At 37.7% G+C, this 23089-nt stretch overlaps 3 protein-coding genes across 6 annotated transcripts; all 3 read right to left on the minus strand.

Moving 5' to 3' along the window:
* Positions 1 to 313: 313 nt before the first annotated feature.
* On the minus strand, positions 314 to 14883 carry LOC307162958 (uncharacterized protein). 4 transcript variants are annotated; one of them, XM_079878733.1, is made up of 6 exons: positions 14664 to 14849; positions 10509 to 10637; positions 10232 to 10292; positions 9978 to 10105; positions 9601 to 9903; positions 314 to 9502 (listed from the first exon to the last, which is right to left on the minus strand). In XM_079878733.1, the coding sequence occupies exons 2-6, from the start codon at positions 10590 to 10592 to the stop codon at positions 536 to 538; spliced, it is 9543 nt and encodes a 3180-aa protein (XP_079734859.1). In that variant the 5' UTR covers positions 10593 to 10637; positions 14664 to 14849; the 3' UTR covers positions 314 to 535. The 4 variants fall into 4 exon arrangements, with proteins under 4 accessions (XP_079734859.1, XP_079734858.1, XP_079734856.1 ...); XM_079878732.1 differs by having other exon boundaries at positions 10395 to 10637; positions 14664 to 14812; XM_079878730.1 differs by having other exon boundaries at positions 9978 to 10292; positions 10395 to 10637; positions 14664 to 14883.
* Positions 14884 to 15863: 980 nt separating this feature from the next.
* apoea (apolipoprotein Ea) lies at positions 15864 to 18193 on the minus strand. The gene is made up of 4 exons (XM_079878735.1): positions 18118 to 18193; positions 17725 to 17875; positions 17317 to 17604; positions 15864 to 16370 (listed from the first exon to the last, which is right to left on the minus strand). Exons 1-4 carry the CDS (start codon positions 18158 to 18160, stop codon positions 16058 to 16060), a joined length of 795 nt encoding a protein of 264 aa, XP_079734861.1. The 5' UTR covers positions 18161 to 18193; the 3' UTR covers positions 15864 to 16057.
* Positions 18194 to 21687: 3494 nt separating this feature from the next.
* apoa4a (apolipoprotein A-IV a) lies at positions 21688 to 22880 on the minus strand (the record flags this gene model as incomplete). The annotated part of the gene is made up of 4 exons (XM_079879430.1): positions 22781 to 22880; positions 22634 to 22688; positions 22349 to 22499; positions 21688 to 22249 (listed from the first exon to the last, which is right to left on the minus strand). The coding sequence occupies exons 2-4, from the start codon at positions 22671 to 22673 to the stop codon at positions 21688 to 21690; spliced, it is 753 nt and encodes a 250-aa protein (XP_079735556.1). The 5' UTR covers positions 22674 to 22688; positions 22781 to 22880.
* Positions 22881 to 23089: the final 209 nt, after the last annotated feature.

Below are 23089 nucleotides of genomic sequence, written 5' to 3' on the forward strand. Positions count from 1 at the left end.
CTACACATTATTTACAATATACATTATATTTTTGTCCCATCCAGAAATTCATATATGAATGCTCTAGGTTAACCTATATTTAATAACCACCTCTCAATATTCCAAAATTTCAAAGATTTCAATTGAAAACGTGTAACTATGAGATTTTGACTGGGGTGACTAGCAGGTTGTATAGTTATGAAGTTTTATGTATAGTTATTTACAGATCTTTTACAGAACCAAACCTCTCACTGAAGGCACAAATTAAGAAATCAAGACAATAAATGCACAGTACAGAGATGATTTGAGATAAGGCATAGTGACATGACCCATGTAGCACATGGCTAGTGGGTAACAACAGTTGAAACTAAAAGAACCTGAGGGCTCAAAGAGCATGTTAGAGGAAAGAGGTATGGTAATCAACTAAACCCAAGATCAACTAAAATACAAGATAAACATTTAGCCAATACTTCCTTCAAACATGCAAAAACAAAGTGTAAATAAGATAATAGTGTCAACACTCGGGAAACCATCTACCTTCCAACATTACCAAAGATCAGTGTACTTGTACATATGCATCTCCCATTGCATGAAGTATGTAATGTTCATAAAGGCTCGGCACACTGCTAAGTTTTTCAGTGCAGTCTGCACATTCAAATCTCTCCTCTGACTCTTCTTCTTGAGCAGTCGCTTCTACCTCCATATCAACACTTGTCTCCACAAATCTAGTTCTTCTCTGATGCGTGGAGCTGTAATCACCATTTGCCATCTCTTTTGCACTTTCACTTGAATTTAGGTTGGAGGTTTCCTGACCTGCTGTGGCCTGAGGTAGATGTGTGCTGTCAGACTGAGCAGTGATTTCACTGTTTGGAAGTTCAGGACTGGTATTCTGAGAGTTTGAGACCTCCTCATGTTCATCAGGGTCCAAATTAATGACTGGAATCGGTACTCTGCGACTAAAGGGCACATAGAGCCTGTCAGGGTGGGAATAAACATACAGGCTTTCATCATTGGGTATGCCATCAAGTTTGAGATTTGATATATGATTCCTTCGAGTGGAGGATAGGGTAGATGGTGTCTCACAACAACAAGAATCTGACAATTTTGAGGTAGGTACTATTTCTGGATGGACATGACTCTTTGCATCTCTGGAATGCCGTATCTGATGAGCGTAGAGCAAATCCCCCGTTGAAAAGCTAGCTTTACATCTCTTACATTTGTGAGGAAAATCTAGGGGCTTTGAAGGAATATCAGGGAGGGCCGGACCATGGTATGTGGTGTGCGTTTTCAAGTGTTCCTTTAAGACTCTTGTATTTGTGAATGAGAGATTGCAAGGGAGACAAATATGAGAGGTAGAACCATTGTGTAGAAGACTGTGCTTGATTAAGTTTGTTAAACTGCTGAAAGTCTTAGAACAGACATCACATTTGAGACTTTTACAAAGTTGTTTATGAGACTCACATTGGTGAGCATGTAAGCTTGGCTCCTGAATGAAGGTACTGGGACAGAGCGAACAAGCATACGCTCTCTGCCCAACATGGTCAATCATATGCTCTTTAAAGGAGCTAAAGAAGCGAAACTGCAGATTGCACTGATTACAAGAGTAGCAACGGCTTTTTAGACGATGATGTCGCTGATGTAGCCATAGTTTACTCCACCTTTCAAAGAACTGTCCACAATGTGCACAGGTATATCTGAAACCAGGAGCATGCATTTGCAGATGAGCACTCAAAGTCCTGTACTGCTCGAATCGCTGACCACAACGTGAACACTTGAATTTCCCATTACTCTGAGTGATTTCAATGCATTCTAGAGAGCTACTTGTGGAAGTACATCTAACATCAGAATGAGAGGGAGACTGGGCAATTGGGAGCTTGATGGGTGACTGGGTAGAATCAATTTTAGGAATTTCAGAAAGATGTGTCTCTTTTGTTTGTGTAGGTTCCACATCTATCGATTGAGGCAGTTGTGGGAGTTGTTCTGAGCTGGTCGGCATTTGGGAATTCAGCTGAAATCCTGTACTTGGTGGAGTCTGAGATGAGGTACACTTTAAAGGGTAGGTTTGGGTAACACTTTGCAAGATTTCAGAGAGTGATGCACCACAAATCTGCTCCTCCCCACTTGACTGGCAACAAACCTCACAATGAACATTCATATCTGAATCCTTCTCATAACACTGTCCACAAGAAAAACAAATGTATGGGGGAGAGCTGGTATGCGTTTGAAGATGAAGAGTGTATTGGCACCATTTCCTGAAAAGCTGTTTGCATATTTGGCACTTGAAGAATACTGGTGTGTTCACTTGACCATCAACTCCTTGACTTACAATAAAGCCCTCAATGTTACCACTTGTCCCATCATTCCTCCTTGCAATGCAAGTTTTGGATGCCTGGTGCATCCTAAGTGCAGACAGGGCACTGAATGCATGACCGCAGTGAAAGCAGGAGAAAGGGGTCTCGCCGGCATGGTCTTGAGAATGCTTTTTTAGGGCCTTCAGCTGGTTAAAGCCTTTTCCACAAATTGAACATGCATATGGTTTTACAGGCCAGTGGCTTTTTTCATGAGCTGTGAGGCTTGGCAGGTTCCAGAACTCCTTCCCACAGTCCTTACAAGTCAAGGGCTTCTCCACTTCATGTGATCGCATGTGATTCTGCAATTTGACGTGGCTTACAAAGTTTTTCTTGCAAATAAGGCACCTGTAATTGTTTGAGGTCTCTGAACACACATCTGATAAAGTATTTTTCTTGTTCTTAATGCCCTTCCGTGGTTCAGTGTTTGTTTTTGATTCATGCAGGTGGACTTTAAAATGACATAGCAAATGTTCTTTCTGCAAGAATTTTTGGCTACAGCAAGGACAAGGAAAAGAGGTATCCTGTTTATGTACATTACGGTGAGACTTGAGTTTAGACAGTTGAGCAAAGGTTTTTCCACAGAACTTGCATTTGTAGGGTTTGTCACCTGTATGAATGCGTTGATGAATGGCGTATGCTGTAATGTGCCGAAAGGAAACACCACAGTATTTGCATGTGAGAGGTTTCTTCATTATTTCTTTAGGCTTGGATCTCATTGTTTTCTTATTAGACACCTTGTTTGGCATTACAACACATTCCTCACTATCCTGTGTGAAGCCATCCACTTTATGTTCTGTAGATGTTTGAAATGTGTTTTCTATTTCAGACAAGTTAAGCATTTTTTTCCCTGACATTTCCACACTTTGTCCATCTGTTTCCTGAGTACATTTCAGCTCAATGTTGGGTTTAATTTTTGTATCCAGAAAAATGTGTTCTGACTCCTCTTTGACCACATTGCTAGAAATCAAGTTGCAAATTCCACTGGAGACTCCCCCAGAGAGTCCTGTATTATCAGTAACTGCAAATAAATGGTTTCCATTTGGTTCAGCATCATGTTCTTTGTACTTCTTGACTTCTTTCATTAAATTGGAGGATAGGTGAGTGGAAGAAGTGGACATTTGAGTGGAAGTTTTCTCCTTATTGTTCTCCGAAGTGACTGTATTATTCTGGTCCTCAGTGGCATATTCATTAGTTATCCTAAACGTTGTCAGTAAACTTTTGGCTGGTTCAGAACAATCTTGTCTTTTGTCATTTTTGTTTTTTGTTGTTAATCTTTCAAGCTCTTCATGATCAGTTACAAGATCAGGGGGTGGTTGTTTAATTTTCCGTCTCTTCCGACCACGTTTTGCTCCTTTCACTACTTTAACTGTTGCCTTATTCTCAATCTTTATATCTGCCAGGACATCTCCATCTTGTATAGCAGTTTTTTCACAGTGTTTCCATTTCTTCGCTGTCCTAGGCATAGGCAAAGATGTTTTCCCTTCCTCATTGAAATCGTTTGTGGAGTTTTGAGGGATGGAATGTATATCTGCTTTTTGAAAACTGTTGACTGAAGGTTCAGATGTTCTGCAGGATAATCTCAAGCTTGACAACTTAAGTCTTTTAAAGTTCTTCCCTTTTTTATGCTTAGGTGCAGGGATGTTGTGTGACAAGTTATCAGTAACACTCTGAAGGGATTCTGAGGGATCAGTCCCCAATTGTTGGGTAACAGTTGCATTATCCACTTTCACTACCTTCCTCTTTTTAAGGGGTTGGACTTTCTGCTTCACTGGACTTGCAGCTGCTGTGACATTATTTTCTGTGCTATCCTGACATGAAGAGCGCTCCGAGATCTGGACAGATGGAGAGGTGTTATCTTCTAAATGTGCTATAGATAACTTCTGTCTCTTGTTTTTAATTGAGGATGGTCTTCCTCGTCTTGGTGACTTTTGCTTAACAGTGGACTGGCCTTCATAATCATCAGGTTGCATGGAACTGGAAAGAGTCTCTGTGCAGTCCTGACATGAAGAGAGATCTGAGATTTGGACAGATGGAGAGGTGTTATCCTCTAAATATGCTATAGACAACTTCTGTTTCTTCCTTTTTATTGAGGGTGGTCTTCCTCGTCTTGGTGACTTTTGCTTAACCGTGGACTGGCCTTCACAATCTGCAGATTGCATGAAACTAGAAAGAGTCTCTGTGCTGTCCAGACATGAAGAGAGATCTGAGATTTGGACAGATGGAGTGGTGTTATCTTCTAAATGTGCTATAGATAACTTCTGTTTCTTGCTTTTTATTGAGGGTGGTCTTCCTCGTCTTGGTGACTTTTGCTTAACAGTGTACTGGCCTTCACAATCATCAGGTTGCATGGTACTGGAAAGAGTCTCTGTGCTGGCCGAACATGAAGAGAGATCTGAGAACTGGACAGATGGAGTGGTGTTATCTTCTAAATGTGCTATAGATAACTTCTGTTTCTTGCTTTTTATTGAGGGTGGTCTTCCTCGTCTTGGTGACTTTTGCATAACAGTGTGCTGGCCTTCACAATCAGCAGGTTGCATGGAACTGGAAAGAGTCTCTGTGCTGTCCTGATATGAAGAGAGATCTAAAATCTGGAATGATGGAGAGGTGTCATCTTCTAAATGTGCTATAGATAGCTTATGTTTTTTGCTTTTTATTGAGGGTGGTCTTCCTCGTCTTGGTGACTTTTGCTTAACAGTGGACTGGCCTTCACAATCAGCAGTTTGCATGGAACTGGAAAGAGTCTCTGAGTTGTCCTGGCATAAAAAGAAATCTGAGACATGGACAGATGGAGTGGTGTTATCTTCTAACTGTGCTATAGATAACTTCTGTTTCTTGCTTTTTATTGAGGGTGGTCTTCCACGTCTTGGAGACTTTTGCTCAACAGTGGACTGGCCTTCACAATCAGCAGGCTGCATGGAACCAGAAAGATTCTCTCCAAGCCTCGTATGACACTCGATGTCTAAAGAGCCCTGGGTTGACACATTTTGAACAAATGGACCCGAGTTTGTTTTTTGTATGCGGGTTGATTTTCTTGATTTCATTACTGGTTCTTCTGGAATAACTGCTGTTCTCTGTGAGCTATCAGAAATTGTAATTTGTGTGTTGTTTTGAAAATCACAGCACAACACAATTCTGTTATCATAGGATATATCTTTATGTTCCTCATCTTTAACCGTTTGAGTTAACCTGCCTGCTATCTTCTTCTTTCGCCCAGCTTTTCTACTCTTTGTTTTAGGGGGTTTTGTGGCTTTGAGATCTTTAATTCTGCTCTCTTCCTCTTCTTTTTCAGGCTGTAGTTCTACAGTCTGACCATCATGTAGTTTACAGAAATCTTGGATCTGTGTAAAGGTGACCATGACACCTGCCTCATCTGATCCAGTGTTTTTCTCTTGAGACAAAGAAACATTAGCAAAGTCATGCGTTTCTGCAATTTGGTTGGATTTTTTGGCTTTCTTCTGCTGGTCATGGCTGTCTGCTTCTAACGTTTCAAAATTCTCAAAGGCTACCTCCCGCACAACAGATGGCGCGTCAGACTTTCCATCTTCTCTGTGAGCCAGCTCTTGAATATTGCTTTGTTCATTATCTTCTTTTTGCACTAGCAATTGTTTCACTTGTGTTTTCTTTGCCTTCTTCAGCGAGCTCTGAGAGCATGCAACATCTTCAGTGAAAACCTGGTTTTCAGCTGATTCATTAAAAATGTCTGTTTTTATGCAAGGGTCTTGTGTTGCATCCTTACCCAGAGATATTGGTGGTGGCAAAAGTGCTGGCAAAACCGTATGATGTTCAGCATGGTCCTCTGGTTGAACATTTCTGACTTTTAGAGTTGATGTCTTCTTTTTCATACGTTTCTTTTTCAATTCTTCTGACTTTGAATTTGTGTTTCTGTTAGAAACTGAATATTCTTGGTGCACAGTTGCTGAAAAAGACTGTTCTCTTATTTTCCTGATTGCTTGGGTAACATGTGTTTTGCGTTTAGTGACCTTTTTACTTTGTCTTTTCGTCTTCACTTTTATCTTCTTTTGGTGTACACCATCTGAATTATCCATTTCTGTAGCTGACACAGAATCAAATGGATGGAGCTCTTGTTGCATTGATTGGTCAACTTCAGGTGTATGTACTGCTTCACCTTTAATGTCAGACATGTTCTTAGATTTTTTTGGTGTGCTGTGAGCAAATGAAGTTGAAACACATTCAGTGTGCTGCAAGGTGGCTGTAGAAGTCTGCATGACGAAAAGAGCAGTTGCATGGTTGTCCTTCACTTTCTCTGCAATTGCATTTTCCACAAGTCTTTTTTCTTTTAAAATCATCTGTGAACTGGAGGCCCCTATGTCTGCACTAGATTTTGAAGTTATTGCAACAAAATCTTCATGCTGGTTTACATTGAGTATTTCTTCTCCCTCATTTTTTATTTTGGTTACAATCTTTTTTCTTGGCTTTTTCAGTGTTTTGATTTGTCTAAAACAGCTTGAAGAGTCAATCTTTGAAGGTGAAATAGAATTTTCTTGTGTCACAAATGCTAATAAAGATGTGTCTTCAACCAAATTATCATTTAAGTGGTTGCCATTTGCTTTGTTTCTAGAGGGACTTTTAACTTTCACAGTCTTTTCTGGATTTGAAACCACAATAGATGCAAAATCTTCTGAAGGCAGTACAGTCACATCTTCCTTTTGGCTAGTATTGGATGTTTGTTCCTCCATAAATTTGATTTTTGTCTTTCTCCTTTTACTTGACGTCTTTTCTGTTTTCTTTTGGCTGACACCTGAAATGTCAGTTACTGTAGAAGACATAGAATCAACTGAAGAAATTGACTGATTCAAATGAACATTTTCACAGCTCTCACTGATTGTGTTATGAGAAAAAATTGTGTCAAATGTTTTTCTTGGACTGAACCTTCTTGTAGTTGGTTGCACAATGCTGGCATCCGATTCTGAGAGTGGATTCAAAACACTTTGTTGAGCTGTTGTTTGGTCAACTGTAGGTATATGTACTGCTTTACATTTAATATCTGACCATTTATCTATTTGCTTCAGAGTGGCTATAGAAGGTTGTAGGTCCAAAAGAGTAGTGTCACAATCATCTGTTCTAATAGCCTTCTTTACAGATCTTTTTACTTTCAAAGTCCTTTTATTGGAAATCACCATGTGTTCCTTAGATTTTGAAAATGGTAAGGGAATATCCTCTTGTTGGGATTGTGTTGCCTTGTTGATATCTGCTCTTTTCTTTTGCTTTGATTTCTTTGGGTTTTTCTCAGGGCTTAGAATGTTTGATGATTCAGTCACTGAGGTTGAAATCGAATCTGCTTGACTCACAGGCTCTAGTAAAAACTGACTATTAAGCAGACTAGTTGCATGCTCATCATTTTTGCCTTTAGAAGCTTTTATACCAGGTCTTCTCACCTTCTGATGCTTCTTGAAGTCCATTAAGTCTTCCTCAACTTCTGTAAATGTTGTGGGTTCATCATGTGGATCACCTTTGCTTTGTAGTGTTTGCAGAGCATATTTTTTAGTTTGCAATGTTTTCTTTTTTGTAGACTTTTCTGGACTGCACTGATCAATACTGGACTCTAATCTAGAGTTGGCCTGTTGGATTATTGCTGGGTTACTGACTTCTTTTACCAGGGTGGCGTCACTGACCTGAAAATGTGATGTACAGTCCTCTTCTGAGGGCAAGACAGTGCCTTGAGACAAACACTGATTGCTAAATCTAGCAGATTTTTTTGCTTTTAAACGTAACCTTGTTTTGTTCTTCAGTTTCCTTCTAGAAACAGCCTTCCTGTCGATCATAGCGGTTGATGGTGCTTTTACCTGAGAGGTTTCAGAGCAGTTATGATCTGGTTTTTGTGAGTTTTCTGCTGTATCCGCCACTAGCTCAAGTTGTGTCATCCGCAGTTGTGATTTTCTTCTAGATGAAGGTGGGTTTACATCACCATTTGCAATTAAGTCCTCTTTCAGTGCAAAGTTTTGATTAGTGTCTTCACATTCAATTGTGTCTGGTTTGTCAGCACTGTCCAAAATTACTGATCTATACAAAGAACAATCATCTCTTTTATTAGATTTGTGTATTGGTCCAATTAATTCCTCAAGTTCAGATTTTTTTCTTTTTCTTGCTTTCTTATGCTTTTGCAATGCTTTCTGTTGGTTAAGCTGAGAGGAGCAATCGATCCTTGACGTGGGAGAAGATGGAGCTGCATGGGCATTCTCAGTAGGTGGAGGAATACTGCTTTCTGAAGTAATGTTGAGAAAATTCCTTTCATTTTTTTCAGAGTTTTGTTTCTTTTCATCACAAGGCAGAAGAACTGTACTTGGATTTAATTTGCCACTTTCCTCTGCTTCTATCTGAGAATCCTTACATTTATAATCAAGATGAATTTTGTTGGATACAACGGTTTGATCGGGTACCGTCTCTGATCCTGAAGAAAAGTTCTGAATTTCAGGGGCAGATTCTGTTTCCATCTTTAGACTGAGTTCAGCATTTTTTGTGTTAACTGGTGTCTTTTGAAAAACAGTTTGAATTTGTCCTGGTACAGACAGGCTGCTCTCTGAGGTCCCATCTTCTGTTGGAATCTGCAGTTTTGAGTTTTCACATTCGACCACAGCTGTATTTTGACTGCCCACTGAGGCTGGAGAGAGTACAAGATCATGATCTTGTTTTTTTAGTTTACTGCCAAAGTACTGAGTGTCAGGAAGACATGCAGCACTTTGCTCTATTAATGTAGTCTCAGAGGCATGCAGATTGCTTGTGTTTACCCTCTTGTCTTGCACATCATGCTGTAAGGAATGATCATGGGAGTTAACTGAAGCGTTTCCATCAGTAACCTCTGCTTGGTGACAGTCCTTTTGAAGATCAAGATGATGAAGACCATATACAGAAGAACCTTCAAGAACAGTTTTATTGTTTACTGTTGCATGTTTGAAGCAAATATTGACATCTTTGCACGACTTGGGTCCTTGTGTTGTTCCCTGGAGGATGTGTTCATCAGACTGCTTGACTGAAGGAATACTTAGGAGCTCTTCACTTTTCATAAAACCTTCTGATGAAGAAAAAGGAGTGTATGAACTCCTATTAAATCCTGGTAAAAACCCTGGCTCATTTTCTCTGATTCCAGTCATTCCAAGTTCCTCTTTGCCTAGAGATGTTCCAACAACTAATATGCTTGGTTCATCATTTTCCCCCTGCAAATTGAGACAATAAATTGATTATTTGTTCTTTGATTGCTTGCATGCTGTTTTATAAAATGTACATTCAAAAGATTTTTGATATCAGCTCCTACCATTTCCAGAACATCTTTCTTTTTACTGATGCCATCTGACAACATTGAAATAAAGGAATCCGGTTCTCCTTTCACTCCTTGACCATCCTGCTTCTCATTTAGTTTGGATTCTGCTATCTTATAGTGGTCCATTAATGTAAATTTTGCCTCAGTTTCAGGTCCTTTATATACAGGATTTAAGTCCATTAAGGGGCCACATACATCCATAGATAAAGGCTGTTCCATTTCCATTCCATTACTCATCTCTAGAGCATCTTTGATCACTGATGTCCAATTACAGTTTCCTTGGGCCACCTCTCGGTCCTGTGAAAAAAATAATGGAGGTGACAATGGAGAAATAACATTTATTTTGGTTGTGCGCTGTAGAGGTCACATACCTTTTCTTGAGGCACATACTGGGCACATCTGGGTGGAAGCATGTGTGTCACACTAGTTGATGCTTCACACAGAGGGTCTTTCAGAAAATCGCTTTTTTCCCTTCTCTCCACTACTATCTTTTCGTCCACTGCAGTACCAGGTTTAACGAGAGAATTATTATTTGGAGAATACGAATATTTAACAGAGCTTGTTGTTATTTCTGAGGAAGTTCCATGGTAATCTGGTAACAAAGCCTTAAATGCACCACTCATACAAGATGACAGCGATGAAATGGGTTCTCCAGCAGCAGAGCTGTCTTCTATCAAGTCATGATCCTAAAAAAAAGGGGCAAAAAATATATTTAAGTTTAGAAGTGAGGAGCTGAATTGCAACCTAATAATGTTGCTATTCAGCCTCACAATTGATATATCACTTACCTTTGGCTGTGTTTGGAGCCAAGTACTGTGGGAGAACTCTTCTGTTCTTTCTCCGTAATTCCCCTCAGCCATTACTTTATCATAATGTACAGATATATAGTTATTGTAACCTACCTCCTGATGTTCCCCAGCTATATTATAGGGAACCCTGCTGTTATGGCTTCCATGTTTATTCCATGGTGGTAACTTGTCGTCCATGGTACCCAAAGGGTTGATCTGATTTAAAATGCTCTCATAAAATGCCTGTAAGGGGGAAATAGTTTAGATTTAGAAATCAGAATCAGTTTAAAGCTAATTAAATTGGAAAAATTGTAGCAAAAAATAAAAACATTTTCAGAAAACAAACAAGGCAAAACATGTGTGTTAAACAACAAACAAAACAGACTTTTTATTCATTTTCGTTCCATTTCGTCCCACTATTGTATTTTCTGCTGCATTTACTTCTTTACTTCTACTTCTTTCTTCTGCTACATATTCTTTCTTTTGTTTTGTGTCTGTTGTGACTTTCTTTTACAAGCAACATGGTTAATCATAATAAATGTCAAGATCTGAGAATGTTTTTAGATTTAAAAAAAGACGTTTACTACCAAAATGAGTATTATTTGCAGACTTTACACATGTTTTAGATTTTACACATTTTTAATATTTAAAAATATAGTATAGAGGGTGGGGAGACAACCACCAATAAAACACAGACCTACAATACACTCATCATACAGACAAATGAATATTAAAATATGAGTATAAAAAAAACATTTGATGTATTTTAACAAATGTAAACCTATAAAAAAAATCTCCCAAAAATATTATCATTAGAGACTACTAACAACCATCATTAAATCAAACACTTAAAATGTGTGGAATAATGATGCGGTTATATCCGCGAATAATACGCGGCTCAGGCGGGCCAAGTAATAAAAATTATAACATAACATTTTAATAAAGACACGTAACTGTCATTTTACAGCAAAACGCAAAGAACTTGCTTTTACTTTTGTTTTCAACAACAATGTATAGCTGATCTCTTCAGGGAAAACCAATCAAGGACAACAGAGCACCTCCTAGTGGACAGTATATAAAACACAAAGGGAAAAAACCTACGAAAAATTGCTTAAAGGGATAGTTCACTTTGAAATAAAATTTTGGTATGTTTTAGCTTACCTCAAGGGCATCCAAGATGTAGGTGTCTTTTTTTCCGCAGTAGTTTCAATTTTGATATTTTTAGAGACAGTCATATCATGCAGGTCTATGGTCACTGTCTCAAAGAGCATGCACAGAGTCCAAATTAAAACAATTCCCCATCGTAAGTACACATTGATGGCCTAAGACACGAAACAAGCGGTTTGTGTGAGAAAACGAACAGTATTTATATCGTTTTTACCTCTTATAACACCACCACGTCCAAGTGATCTGAGGGCACGAGCGCATCCTGGTGTGTGACGTGTACGCAGACTGGTGCATAGATATATATATACACTAGATGTCGCCTTGGTTACGGCAGTTCATTGGAACGAATGTCTTTAATGCGTCATCTAGTGTATATATATCTATGCACCAGTCTGCGTACACGTCACACAGCAGGAAGCGCCCGCGCCCTCAGATCACTTGGACGTGGGTGTGTTATAAGAGGTAAAAACGATATAAATACTGTTCGTTTTCTCACACAAACCGCTCGTTTCGTGTCTTAGGCCATCAATGTGTACTTACGATGGGGAATTGTTTAATTTGGACGATGGGGAATTGTTTTAATTTGGACTCTGTGCATGCTCTTTGAGACTGTGACCATAGACCTGCATGATATGACTGACAGACAAGAACGGTTTGACCTAAAAATATCAAACTTGAAACTACTGCGGAAAAAAAGACACCTACATCTTGGATGCCCTTCAGGTAAGCTAAAACAAACCAAAATTTAATTTCAAAGTGAACTATCCCTTTAACTTAACATCCATAACTAAAAATATACAGAAATTATTCTGATAAAAGTGTTTTTCAACATTACGTTGGAAATATTAAAGATTTTTCGTCAGGCACTAATTTGCAGACTCTCATTAAGCTATGCAGTTGAGGGGTCCACTTGTTTAAGCAGTAATGCAGACAAAACAGATCCTACACAAAATATCAAAAAGGAGAATTAAAAACAAAGCAAAAAGAAGGAAAGAAAGAAAAACAGTGTGGGAGCGTTTTAGTGAAGTAGCCTAGTTAACCAGGACGAATCAAGTGCTGGGTGCGATATGTAAGAGTGTTCTTTTCTCCAAGAAAAAAAAACCAAGAGTCTGAAGTGGATGTTGGTCAATAAAAAGACTTCAGGAAATAATATATACACACTTCACAACATTCAGATAAATTATGCTGACTGTGTATGGATTTAAAGACATGAAGCTATTTTCAAGCATTTATACTTTTGCTCCAAGCATGATGCATGATAAACTTTTTTAATATAATATAGTGCAATTTAGTAATAGGGGATTGTATATTGTAATATTTAATGTATATTTGAATCAATTGGTCTGAATCCCAGATAAGTTAATGCTTAATATTTCCTGCATAATTACATACATAAAGAAACCTATTAGTATTTTGTTTTAGTTCAGTTACCTGAGTCAGCAGCGTGCAGTATACACACCAATCTTTATGATTTATATATATATATATATATATATCACTTATCCTGCCCAAAAAGATCATAAACATTAGCAATAATGTTCCAAGTATCAATGTACATACAAATATTTTAAATACTATTCCTGTGTGACTGATACGATGCAAATCGGGTGATTTTAAGCCATTGTTTTGGCAATAAGGACTTGCAAAATGGCCGCTCGAACACTTCTGGTGGCTTCACTGCCTGAACGCAATGATCAATCCAGACATTCATATAGATCAGTGATCTGAACGCGAAGTTGAACAGGCAGAGAGGTGAACGAACAGTGGCAAACCAATCTTGTGTGGCATTTGAATTCTCCACTGTAATGCGATCTCATGTGTAACACAGCACATTGATTGGATTAAAATAGTTTATTCTCATGAATAATATAGGGAAACCAATGACATAGACGTGTACTCTCCAGCCACGGCAGCCAATCACCAATCCAAATTAACACATATAGGCTACTTCACCTTTCGTGATGTTGGTTCAACTTTGCTTTTTAAACCAGAAGTTTCAAAAAAGCTTCAGAAGTTTTTGGAACGAAATAGTTTAAAAAAAAAATGAACAAATAACCCATTTTCCCTTAATAAACATAATGAGTGCTACTGTTTTAGGGTTTCATGATCCTTTTATGTGTAAATAGAACACACTGCTTGACCAAGACATAAAATTTTGGCAAATGAAGATGACCATCTTGACTGCTCCATTAAGTTATAATACTCTACATTAATTTATTTCATTTTAATCACCATGCCTGCATCTTTTCTGTCTTGTATGGCAACATTTTCAAGTCTGAAACTGCCCCAACATAGTCGACATACCTCTATGGCACAGAGTAAGGAGGTAATGGTAAGACACATTTTTGTAACATCTTTGTTTCCATCCATTTAACAAAAATTTCTATTTAATTTTAGTTTTCAGTAATGGAATATGTTTTGGGGTGCAACATTACAGTGTGCAAACTGATAAATGAATTCATCAAATTAGGTAAACACAATTATGATCTTGTAAATATATATATTTGTTGATGCAAATCATTCACTTAAAGTTACTTGTATTGGTTAAAGGGTTTATTTTACTTGCGTAAAAGATGAACAAACACTGAGACAGAAAATCAAACTAGGACTCCATAAATATGCATCCTGACTAACGAGACTCCACAGTCTTTATTTTTGATAGTTTTTTTCATGTTCATTTCAAAAACACAAGAGGAGAAAGAATGTTACTGAACGAAACTAAATTGTTTGCAAAACGAACACGGGAGTTAGGATTCAACGTGATCAGCTTATTGTGCAGTCGACCGTAAAATATTCCCAAAAGGCGTATACTACTAATGCACAAACAGTATTCAAATAGTAATTCGTAAGTTTTGTTTGACTAAGTTTGTTTGTTGGTCGCGCCAAAATCTTAGCTGTGTGCTAATTTGCAAACTAAACCTTCTTGAAATTATATAAATTTACATGCAACACGACTTATAGATGCTCTGTAAAAACCCCGTATGTGGTCTGCTCGATAAAGCAGTTCTGGCAACCATTTTTTTGTATTCCTTAATAAATTGATAAAAATGTAAAAAAAATTAAAAGCCACTGGGCGAAAACACAGTGGGCTAATGCACTCACCGATGCGGTCGGCGCGCTTAATCCATGTCTCGCTCGCGGTCATTTATCGTTAGCTGTTATAAGTATGCCCGTTAGTCTCATGGCGTTATTACTTGAATAGTAGTGTCGTGTAAATTATCTTCCGTGTTGAATTAATCTGCTTATGTTCCTCGTGGTGGTCTGTTATGGGGTCCTCCTGGTGTATCCAAACAACACAACATCCGTAATAGACCGGAAGACCGAGAAGTCCGTGTGATGTGCGAGACTTATCGGGATTTCATGTGTGTTGTACTGGGGAGTGCATATTCATAAAAGTTAAAAAGTGAAACACCCACACAATTTAGCCTTTAAATTTATATAAATATCCGGACAGTTGCATGACATATTTTGATTCTAAGACCCACAAAAATATAAAAATGACTTTAATTCAGAAACTAAAATTGCGTTACTATAGTTGCTTTTTTCGAAAAGTAATGTGTTGCTTTTGCGTTACTTTTTTTCCACCTGGGCTGGGCTTGTTTTTTTATAACAAAAAAGTTATATTTTGTAGCAAATATATAAAGACCCTTTTTACACCAAAAGTGAAATAATAAGCCTCAATGAAATGCTGAAGGACACTTAGCCTACTTAACCAACAAAAACTAAAAAATCTATAGTCGTTTTGCTTATGATTTAACTGAATCATCGAAGGTCAGAAGCAAGTACATTGGTCAATAAAGTGAGATTAAATGCATAAAAATGTATGTTTTAAGTAACATTTAGTTACTGAAGGTTTGCTTATTCTGATTCGGCATTTCACTGATTTTATTCATTTTGAAGAATATTGAATCTTTTTTTGTGCAAGTGAGATGAGTAAATGCATGCTCACATTTAGTCGAACTACAATAACCATCATGTTTACACACACACACTCACACTCACACACAACACCTCTGCACTTATGATTTGTCTCAACATGGGGACAGGAGAGCTGTCAGTCAATAAATGGGAAAACAAAGTAACTTGCGTTACTTATTTGAAAAAGTAACTCAGATATTTTGTTGTAAATGTTAAAAGTAGTGCGTTACTTTACTAGTTACTTGAAAAAGTAATCTGATTACGTAACTCAAGTTACTTATAATGAGTTTCCCCCAACACTGAAAATTAGTGACGTCATTGACCCATGAACATGTAGAATGAACTAACAATATATGTGTATAACAAGGATGGCCTACTCGTACTCATTAATACATGCTGTTTTTATTAAGCTTTACATTACATAGTCTACATCTGTAGCTACATACATGTAGTACTAATGGTAGCCTAGATATATTTTTACTCATTACCTTTACATTTCCAATACATTTCTGTAAGCAAAGTTAAATGAAAAAGTCAATCCAATCATTTTTCTGAGACCTCATTCTTATGCACTTGTATTAATATCCCAGTTGCTTCTGGACTTGAGAGAAATAGGGCTCAAACCAATTTTGTAGCTCCTCTGCCTTTTCCTGAAGAGTGTTACCCATATTTTCTGTGGTCTTCTCAATTTGCTCTCTCAGGCTCTGCATTTGTGACTCCAGTTTCTCTTTTATTCCTTCACCCTGGCTTCTCAGCAGTTCTCCCAGAGATGTCAGCTTCTCTTCAGCACGCTGTTGCATTGAAGTGAAGTACGGCTCAAGACGACCCTTCACATCCTCCATATTCTGAGCAGCACGAGACCGAACCTCCTCGAAGTATGTTTCCATTTTCCTTTAGATCAGAGGACAAATTGCTCAAAATTTAGATTTTCATAGAATATTGCAGTGTAACTTTATATATGCAATTCTTATAATATATATTTTGTAAATGTAATCTAATTATAAAATAGTGCATATCTATAACTTACTAATACCGGTTTGGTAATATATTACACGTTTTTTCCATTTTAAACTAAACTTATATCATATTTCATAACATCATTTCATATATTTCTTAACATATCCTATTTTATATTATATTTCCCTTCCACATAAGTAAAAATATCAAAATCAAAATGTGATTTTTTTTTTTTACATTAAACTGATGAGGCATATTAAACTATGATTCCTATTACTATTAAACTAAATAATCGAAATAAGAACATTGAGTTATTATGTTTGCTTTAAACACAACCATTCAAAAGTTTGGGGTCAGTATGATTGTTTTGTTTTTGAAAGAATTCTTTTGTGCTCAACAAGGCGGCATTTATTTGATCAAAAGTACAGTAAATGAGTAATAGTGTGAAATATTATTACAATTTAAAATAACTTTTTTTTAAATATTATAAAATGAAATTTATTACTGTGATGGCAGAGCTGAATTTTTTAGCAGGCATTATTCAAGTTCTAATATGCTGATTTAGTGCTCAAGAAATGTTTCTTATTATTATTAAAGTTAAAAACAGTGGTGCTGCATAATATTTTTGTGGAAACAGTGACGCTTTTCTTTGTTCAGTAGAAAGTTGAAAAACCTGCATTTATTTGAAATAGAACTTCAAATAATTTTGATAAATTTTGAAGAAAAAAATACTTTTTTTAATAATTTGAATGCATGCTTGCTAAATAAAAGTATGCCAATTAATTCCTAAAAAAAAAAAAAACGTACTCAACGGTAGTGTATTTTGTGGAGCAAAAGATATGCAAAAGCTCATGTAATTAAGCTTGATACCACGACTCACTTGTTGATCTCTTGGATGTCCTTGTTAAAACGTTTCCTTAATTTCTTGGCATAGGTGTTGACCCTGTTCTTGACGTCTTCAGCGTTCTGTTCCACCATAGTCCGGAGCTCCTGGCTGTATTCAGTGACACGACCCTTAGCTTCCTCCATGTGTGTGCGGAGTTTGCTGGTCAGCAGTTGCAGATCTTCATTGAATCTCTCGGCAGACTCCTGCGCATAGGGGCCCAGTTTGGAGTGAATGTCATCTCTATACATTTGCAGATCCATCATGGCGTCACCGATCAGTGTGCTGCAAAGAATTTGAAATGAATCTCAGTATCATAAATCAGCTTTCTTGAAACTTGACTTTCCACCATGTCTTTGCAAATTGAGCTGCTCAAATGTTTGCTCTGCGGTAGCATTTACTCACTCTAATTCTCTGCCGAGCTGAGTGGCCTTGATGTTGTCCCTCATCTCCTCAGCCCTGGAAGTCAGCTCAGACACACGGCTCCAGAACTGATCCACTGCCTTTTCCCAGTGGCTTTTTGGCTCATCCTGAAACAGGAAGTTCCCTTGGCAGCCTGTAAAGTCAGAATGGAGACCAAATATTCTTTAGCGCTTGGAATATTTGCCAATGTAGTCCCATTGTTGTAGATACACCATATGTACAGTCAAGGTCTCAATGAAATCCATCACATAATCCGTTCAAAGTAATCCAAGTTCTAAGCATATGTATCAAATCAAACCATCAGCCTCTGTTGAATTAGCATACAGTTAATAAACTGTTTGTGAAGACTGGCAGGCATTGTTGATTGTCGCTTACCTGAAATTACAGCAAGAGCGAGGATTACAGCCACAAACTTCATGATTGGTTTTGGACAGTACACCAGACAGATCTTCCAAAGTGTTCTGTAACGAGAGTTTTTGAAACAGCTGGTATTTATATGACTTGGATCACAGTCATGTTGATAGCCATAATGTGACTATGAGCAAGTGAATTGGCAGCCTGTGTCCAAAGTTCTTCTCTTGAGATACTTGAGATAATTATCATAGTATTCAATTCCACGTTGCATGATTAAGGTTCCAAAGGGACAAGATGTGCTATAATTCAAAACTGTTTTGTTAATAATGAATGTAGTCCAGTTGTTTAGGTGATCTTGCCAGCTCAGTGAAAGTACAGAACCAATTTGAACATTGTTATTGAGCACAACTGAATTATGGTAAATCCAAAACAATCAACGAATGAGATGGACCACGTCTTAAAAAGTGAAATGCTAAAAATGGTAATATTTCATTATTATGTAACAAGACATTTGCTACTAAAAAGACATCTTGCCTTGCATGATTCAAGGATCAAAGCTTATCATTTATCTCTCTTCTCTCTACCATTTTATCACTTTGTACTTCACATTCAACCCATTTGGAATGAACATTGTAATGCGTTCTTTGTGTTCTGAATTGTGTTCTGGTCTGTACACTGTAAAAAACATTTTCATGATTTGTCAGATCAACTTAGATAATTTATGTGGTTCAGATAACATAACAGTTTGATTTTCTGTTGATTAAACCAATTTCCTTCTTTGTATTAACTCAAATTTAGAATTTCAATGAACTCCAAATTTTAAGGCAACAAGGTTACTTACTTTTTTTAAGTTAAACCAACAATATTTTTTAGTGTTCTTTCATGTTTAACCTATGTATCCATGTTTTCTTCTCTCCATCTATTATTGGCTTCTTTTTACAGACGGTTTTATTTTCAACGTCCATTTTACAATTACCAGAAATATCATCGTATTATAAAATAACTAAAACATAAGACACCATGTCAGCAAACTGCTATCATCTCACAAGAGAGAATGAGTCTATTATCTTGAGCATTTCTTACATGAAGACTTTGTGCAAGAAGGCTGTGATAAATGGCTGTGACTCATGTATCATACATAATAAATAGATTAAATAATAGGTTGTTTTGATAAAGGTATCTGTGTAATAGGTCTCAATTGGAGTATAAATATAAATGTGCAGGCACACACTGTCATTTGCCCAATTGACATTATATGACTTACTGCCTGTTTATTACATTTAGTTTATTATTATTACCTAACATACAGGGGTTGGACAATGAAACTGAAACACTGGCCAATATAGTGGTGGAGGCTTCACTATACAGTGAGGAAAATAAGTATTTGAACACCCTGCTATTTTGCAAGTTCTCCCACTTGGAAATCATGAAGGGGTCTGAAATTGTCATCGTAGGTGCATGTCCACTGTGAGAGACATAATCTAAAAAAAAAAAAATCCAGAAATCACAATATATGATTTTTTAACTATTTATTTGTATGATACAGCTGCAAATAAGTATTTGAACACCTGTCTATCAGCTAGAATTCTGACCCTCAAAGACTTGTTAGTCTGCCTTTAAAATGTCCACCTCCACTCCATTTATTATCCTAAATTAGATGCACCTGTTTGAGGTCGTTAGCTGCATAAAGACACCTGTCCACCCCATACAATCAGTAAGAATCCAACTACTAACATGGCCAAGACCAAAGAGCTGTCCAAAGATACTAGAGACAAAATTGTACACCTCCACAAGGCTGGAAAGGGCTACGGGGAAATTGCCAAGCAGCTTGGTGAAAAAAGGTCCACTGTTGGAGCAATCATTAGAAAATGGAAGAAGCTAAACATGACTGTCAATCTCCCTCGGACTGGGGCTCCATGCAAGATCTCACCTCGTGGGGTCTCAATGATCCTAAGAAAGGTGAGAAATCAGCCCAGAACTACACGGGAGGAGCTGGTCAATGACCTGAAAAGAGCTGGGACCACTGTTTCCAAGGTCAAGCCAGGATAACCAAGGAGTGGTTCTGTAAGAAGCATATCAAGGTTCTGGCGTGGCCAAGCCAGTCTCCAGACCTAAACCCAATAGAGAATCTTTGGAGGGAGCTCAAACTCCGTGTTTCTCAGCGACAGCCCAGAAACCTGACTGATCTAGAGAAGATCTGTGTGGAGGAGTGGGCCAAAATCCCTCCTGCAGTGTGTGCAAACCTGGTGAAAAACTACAGGAAACGTTTGACCTCTGTAATTGCAAACAAAGGCTACTGTACCAAATATTAACATTGATTTTCTCAGGTGTTCAAATACTTATTTGCAGCTGTATCATACAAATAAATAGTTAACAAATCATACATTGTGATTTCTGGATTTTTTTTTTTTAGATTATGTCTCTCACAGTGGACATGCACCTACGATGACAATTTCAGACCCCTCCATGATTTCTAAGTGGGAGAACTTGCAAAATAGCAGGGTGTTCAAATACTTATTTTCCTCACTGTATATGTGTGGCCTGATGGTCAATCTTCACTTATTTCACATTCCATCAGTAAGAGCAAGAGTGTGAAGGTTGAATTTGCAAAAACCACATCACAGCTGTACATAAAATGTCCTAAAGAATTTCTATGGTGTTTCTGACCAAAACCTTAGGGATAAGTCTTAAGATGGGTGCAGGGCAGAAACTGCCTGTAGACCAATGAGAGTTCATAGAATTCTCACACTTGAGGTGTCTGCCAGTTACCATCCTTATCTAGTGGTGTTGGACATTTGTTTGTGGTAGTTTGTTTGTTCCTAGATTCAATCAAAATGTAGCAACCCTTTCTCCATTGTCAGAGAGGTGGCCCGCCATAAAACTGGGCCCTGGATTCACACTAGGGGTGAAATAAAAGTTCTGAACCCTCACACATACAAAATCTTGAACATGGACCACAACATTAGAAATTAGAGATGTTTAAAAACCTTTCATCCTTGGGATTGTGATAAAATAATGTCTGCTGGAAAGTTTGCAGTGTGTGTGTGCTCCTAATGTGTGTGCGCTAACTTGGATGGGTTAAGTTTAGAGGACAAATTCCAAGTATGGGTCCACTTCACTTCAAGATTATTGGAAAGACATTTGCATTGTCTCCAAATGTATATCTCTTGATGTATAGTGATTTTTTGCATTTATTTGGCTAAAAACAAAGTATAATACTGTTATGGTCAACTGCACAGGTACTTTCAGTCAAAATGTGGATGAGTCAAGTTCCTACACTTTTGCCATTAGAAAAACTCACTTATGAGTCTTACATCAAAGGTCTTATGTTTTTTCTTCTCTTCTCTTCTTTATTTCCTTCCTTCCTTATTTTGGTAAGCTAATGAATGGCTGTACATGCTATCATGAGATGATATTGTAAAATATCTTTAAAAAATGAGGATATCAATTATAGTGCTTACATTATTTTATTAAACAATTTTTTTGAAAAACATACATGAGCATCAAAGAAATATATTAGGTGAACCCCCAATGGTAAAAGAAGCATCCTTCTGCATTTCCAAAAGGTCTCCATAAAGTCTCTAAGGTCTTTCAAGACTGCTTGTCAAAAGACTCCCAGAGAGCTGTTAACTGGGCCTTCAGGTCCTGTGCGTATGGATCCAGTTTTCTCAGCTCTTCTGAATAGGGAGCCAGATTCTTCTGAAGCTCCTGACTTCCCTGGGTCAGCTGACTCTGAAAGCTTTGGGCTAATGGAGTCATGCTCATCTGAAACTCCAAAAAGTGTTGGTCCAGTTTCTGCTTCAGCTCCTCGGTTTGGGGACCCATTTCCATGAAACTTCTCTCCAGTTTTGCCTTCAGCTCCTCAGCCCCCTTAACCAGAGTAGATTTCAGGGCTTCAGAATTCAGGGTCTCTGCATACGTGGCCACATCCTTTTTCAGCCGCTCAACCTGCTCCTCAATATCAGCTCTGATCTCCTCAACATAAGGCTTGAGCTGGGAATGCACAGATGTCATTTCCTGTTCCAGACGCAGTTTCAACTGATCCGCATCCTGGGAAAGTTTGTCCAGAAGCTGTTGTGTCAGATGAGTTACTTGACTTTGAATGGCCAGGGTGTATCCATTGATGGCATCAGCACTTTTAGAGATCCTGTCACTGTGGAGAAACAGAGATGGATGTTTGTGTTCTTCAAAGTTTTATGATTTGTTTCATAGACAGTTTATCAGGTCATCATCTCATTTACTACATACTTACTTGATTTCTTGACCCAGTTCTGAGTTTCTAATCACCTGCAGTGTGTCCTCAGCTGTGAGAGTTGCCTGAGACACGTAATTCCAGAATGCGTTCTTCACTAGATCCATACTGCTCTCTGGTCGGTCCTGCCACATAATACTGGCATGGCAACCTAATGGATTCAAGAAATATATGTAAATCAACACATATAAGCTGATTAATTGATTGAAATTATTTTCTGACCAGTTTTAAGAGGGAAAAAAATTTTAAGGTAGAAGAATTTAGTAAAATTCAACGAATGCTTACCAGAGAAAGCTGCGATAACAAACACTACAAGGATTTTCATGGTTATCTGCCAGCTCTACAAGAAAAAAGAAAAAAAATTGTCTAGTTTTCACTTTACTGAAAAGCACACAAATATGCATTCATTTTTGTTTTTGTCCAGTTCCTTACCTTTCTCTTGTCCTCTTCTGTGTGTAAGTGTTGAGAAGGTATCAGCACTGTATATAAATGGATTGCAGAGCTCTGATAAAGGCAGTAAAGTCCAGAAGGTAATGCCCTGCTGTCAGTTGTACATGACATGTCACTCATTCCACATCATGAAATCAACTGAACTGAACTGAACTCAGATCTGTGACTAAGTACTGTTTTACAAATATGTATAAAGTGAATGCCTTGTAAATATTTAAGACACATTTCCTGAAACCTATGACATACTATAAACACAAAACCAAAAATTCAAACTGTAATAAAGGTACATTA

This window comes from Squalius cephalus (genome assembly GCF_949319135.1).
Source record: "Squalius cephalus genome assembly, chromosome: 8".
Classification (NCBI taxonomy): Eukaryota; Metazoa; Chordata; class Actinopteri; order Cypriniformes; family Leuciscidae; genus Squalius; species Squalius cephalus.

Bases quoted from the DNA above. Each gene is read 5' to 3' on its own strand.
- LOC307162958 (XM_079878730.1), bottom strand. From the start codon at position 10,592: ATGGACGACAAGTTACCACCATGGAATAAACATGGAAGCCATAACAGC. The intron at 9,904-9,977 runs GTATGTGACCTC...TTTTTTTCACAG, and splicing joins AGTATGTGCCTCAAGAAAAG to GACCGAGAGGTGGCCCAAGG. The intron at 9,503-9,600 runs GTAGGAGCTGAT...CTCAATTTGCAG, and splicing joins AGAAAGATGTTCTGGAAATG to GGGGAAAATGATGAACCAAG.
- apoea (XM_079878735.1), bottom strand. From the start codon at position 18,160: ATGAAGTTTGTGGCTGTAATCCTCGCTCTTGCTGTAATTTCAG. The intron at 17,876-18,117 runs GTAAGCGACAAT...CTGACTTTACAG, and splicing joins CGCTCTTGCTGTAATTTCAG to GCTGCCAAGGGAACTTCCTG. The intron at 17,605-17,724 runs GTGAGTAAATGC...AATTCTTTGCAG, and splicing joins CAGCTCGGCAGAGAATTAGA to CACACTGATCGGTGACGCCA.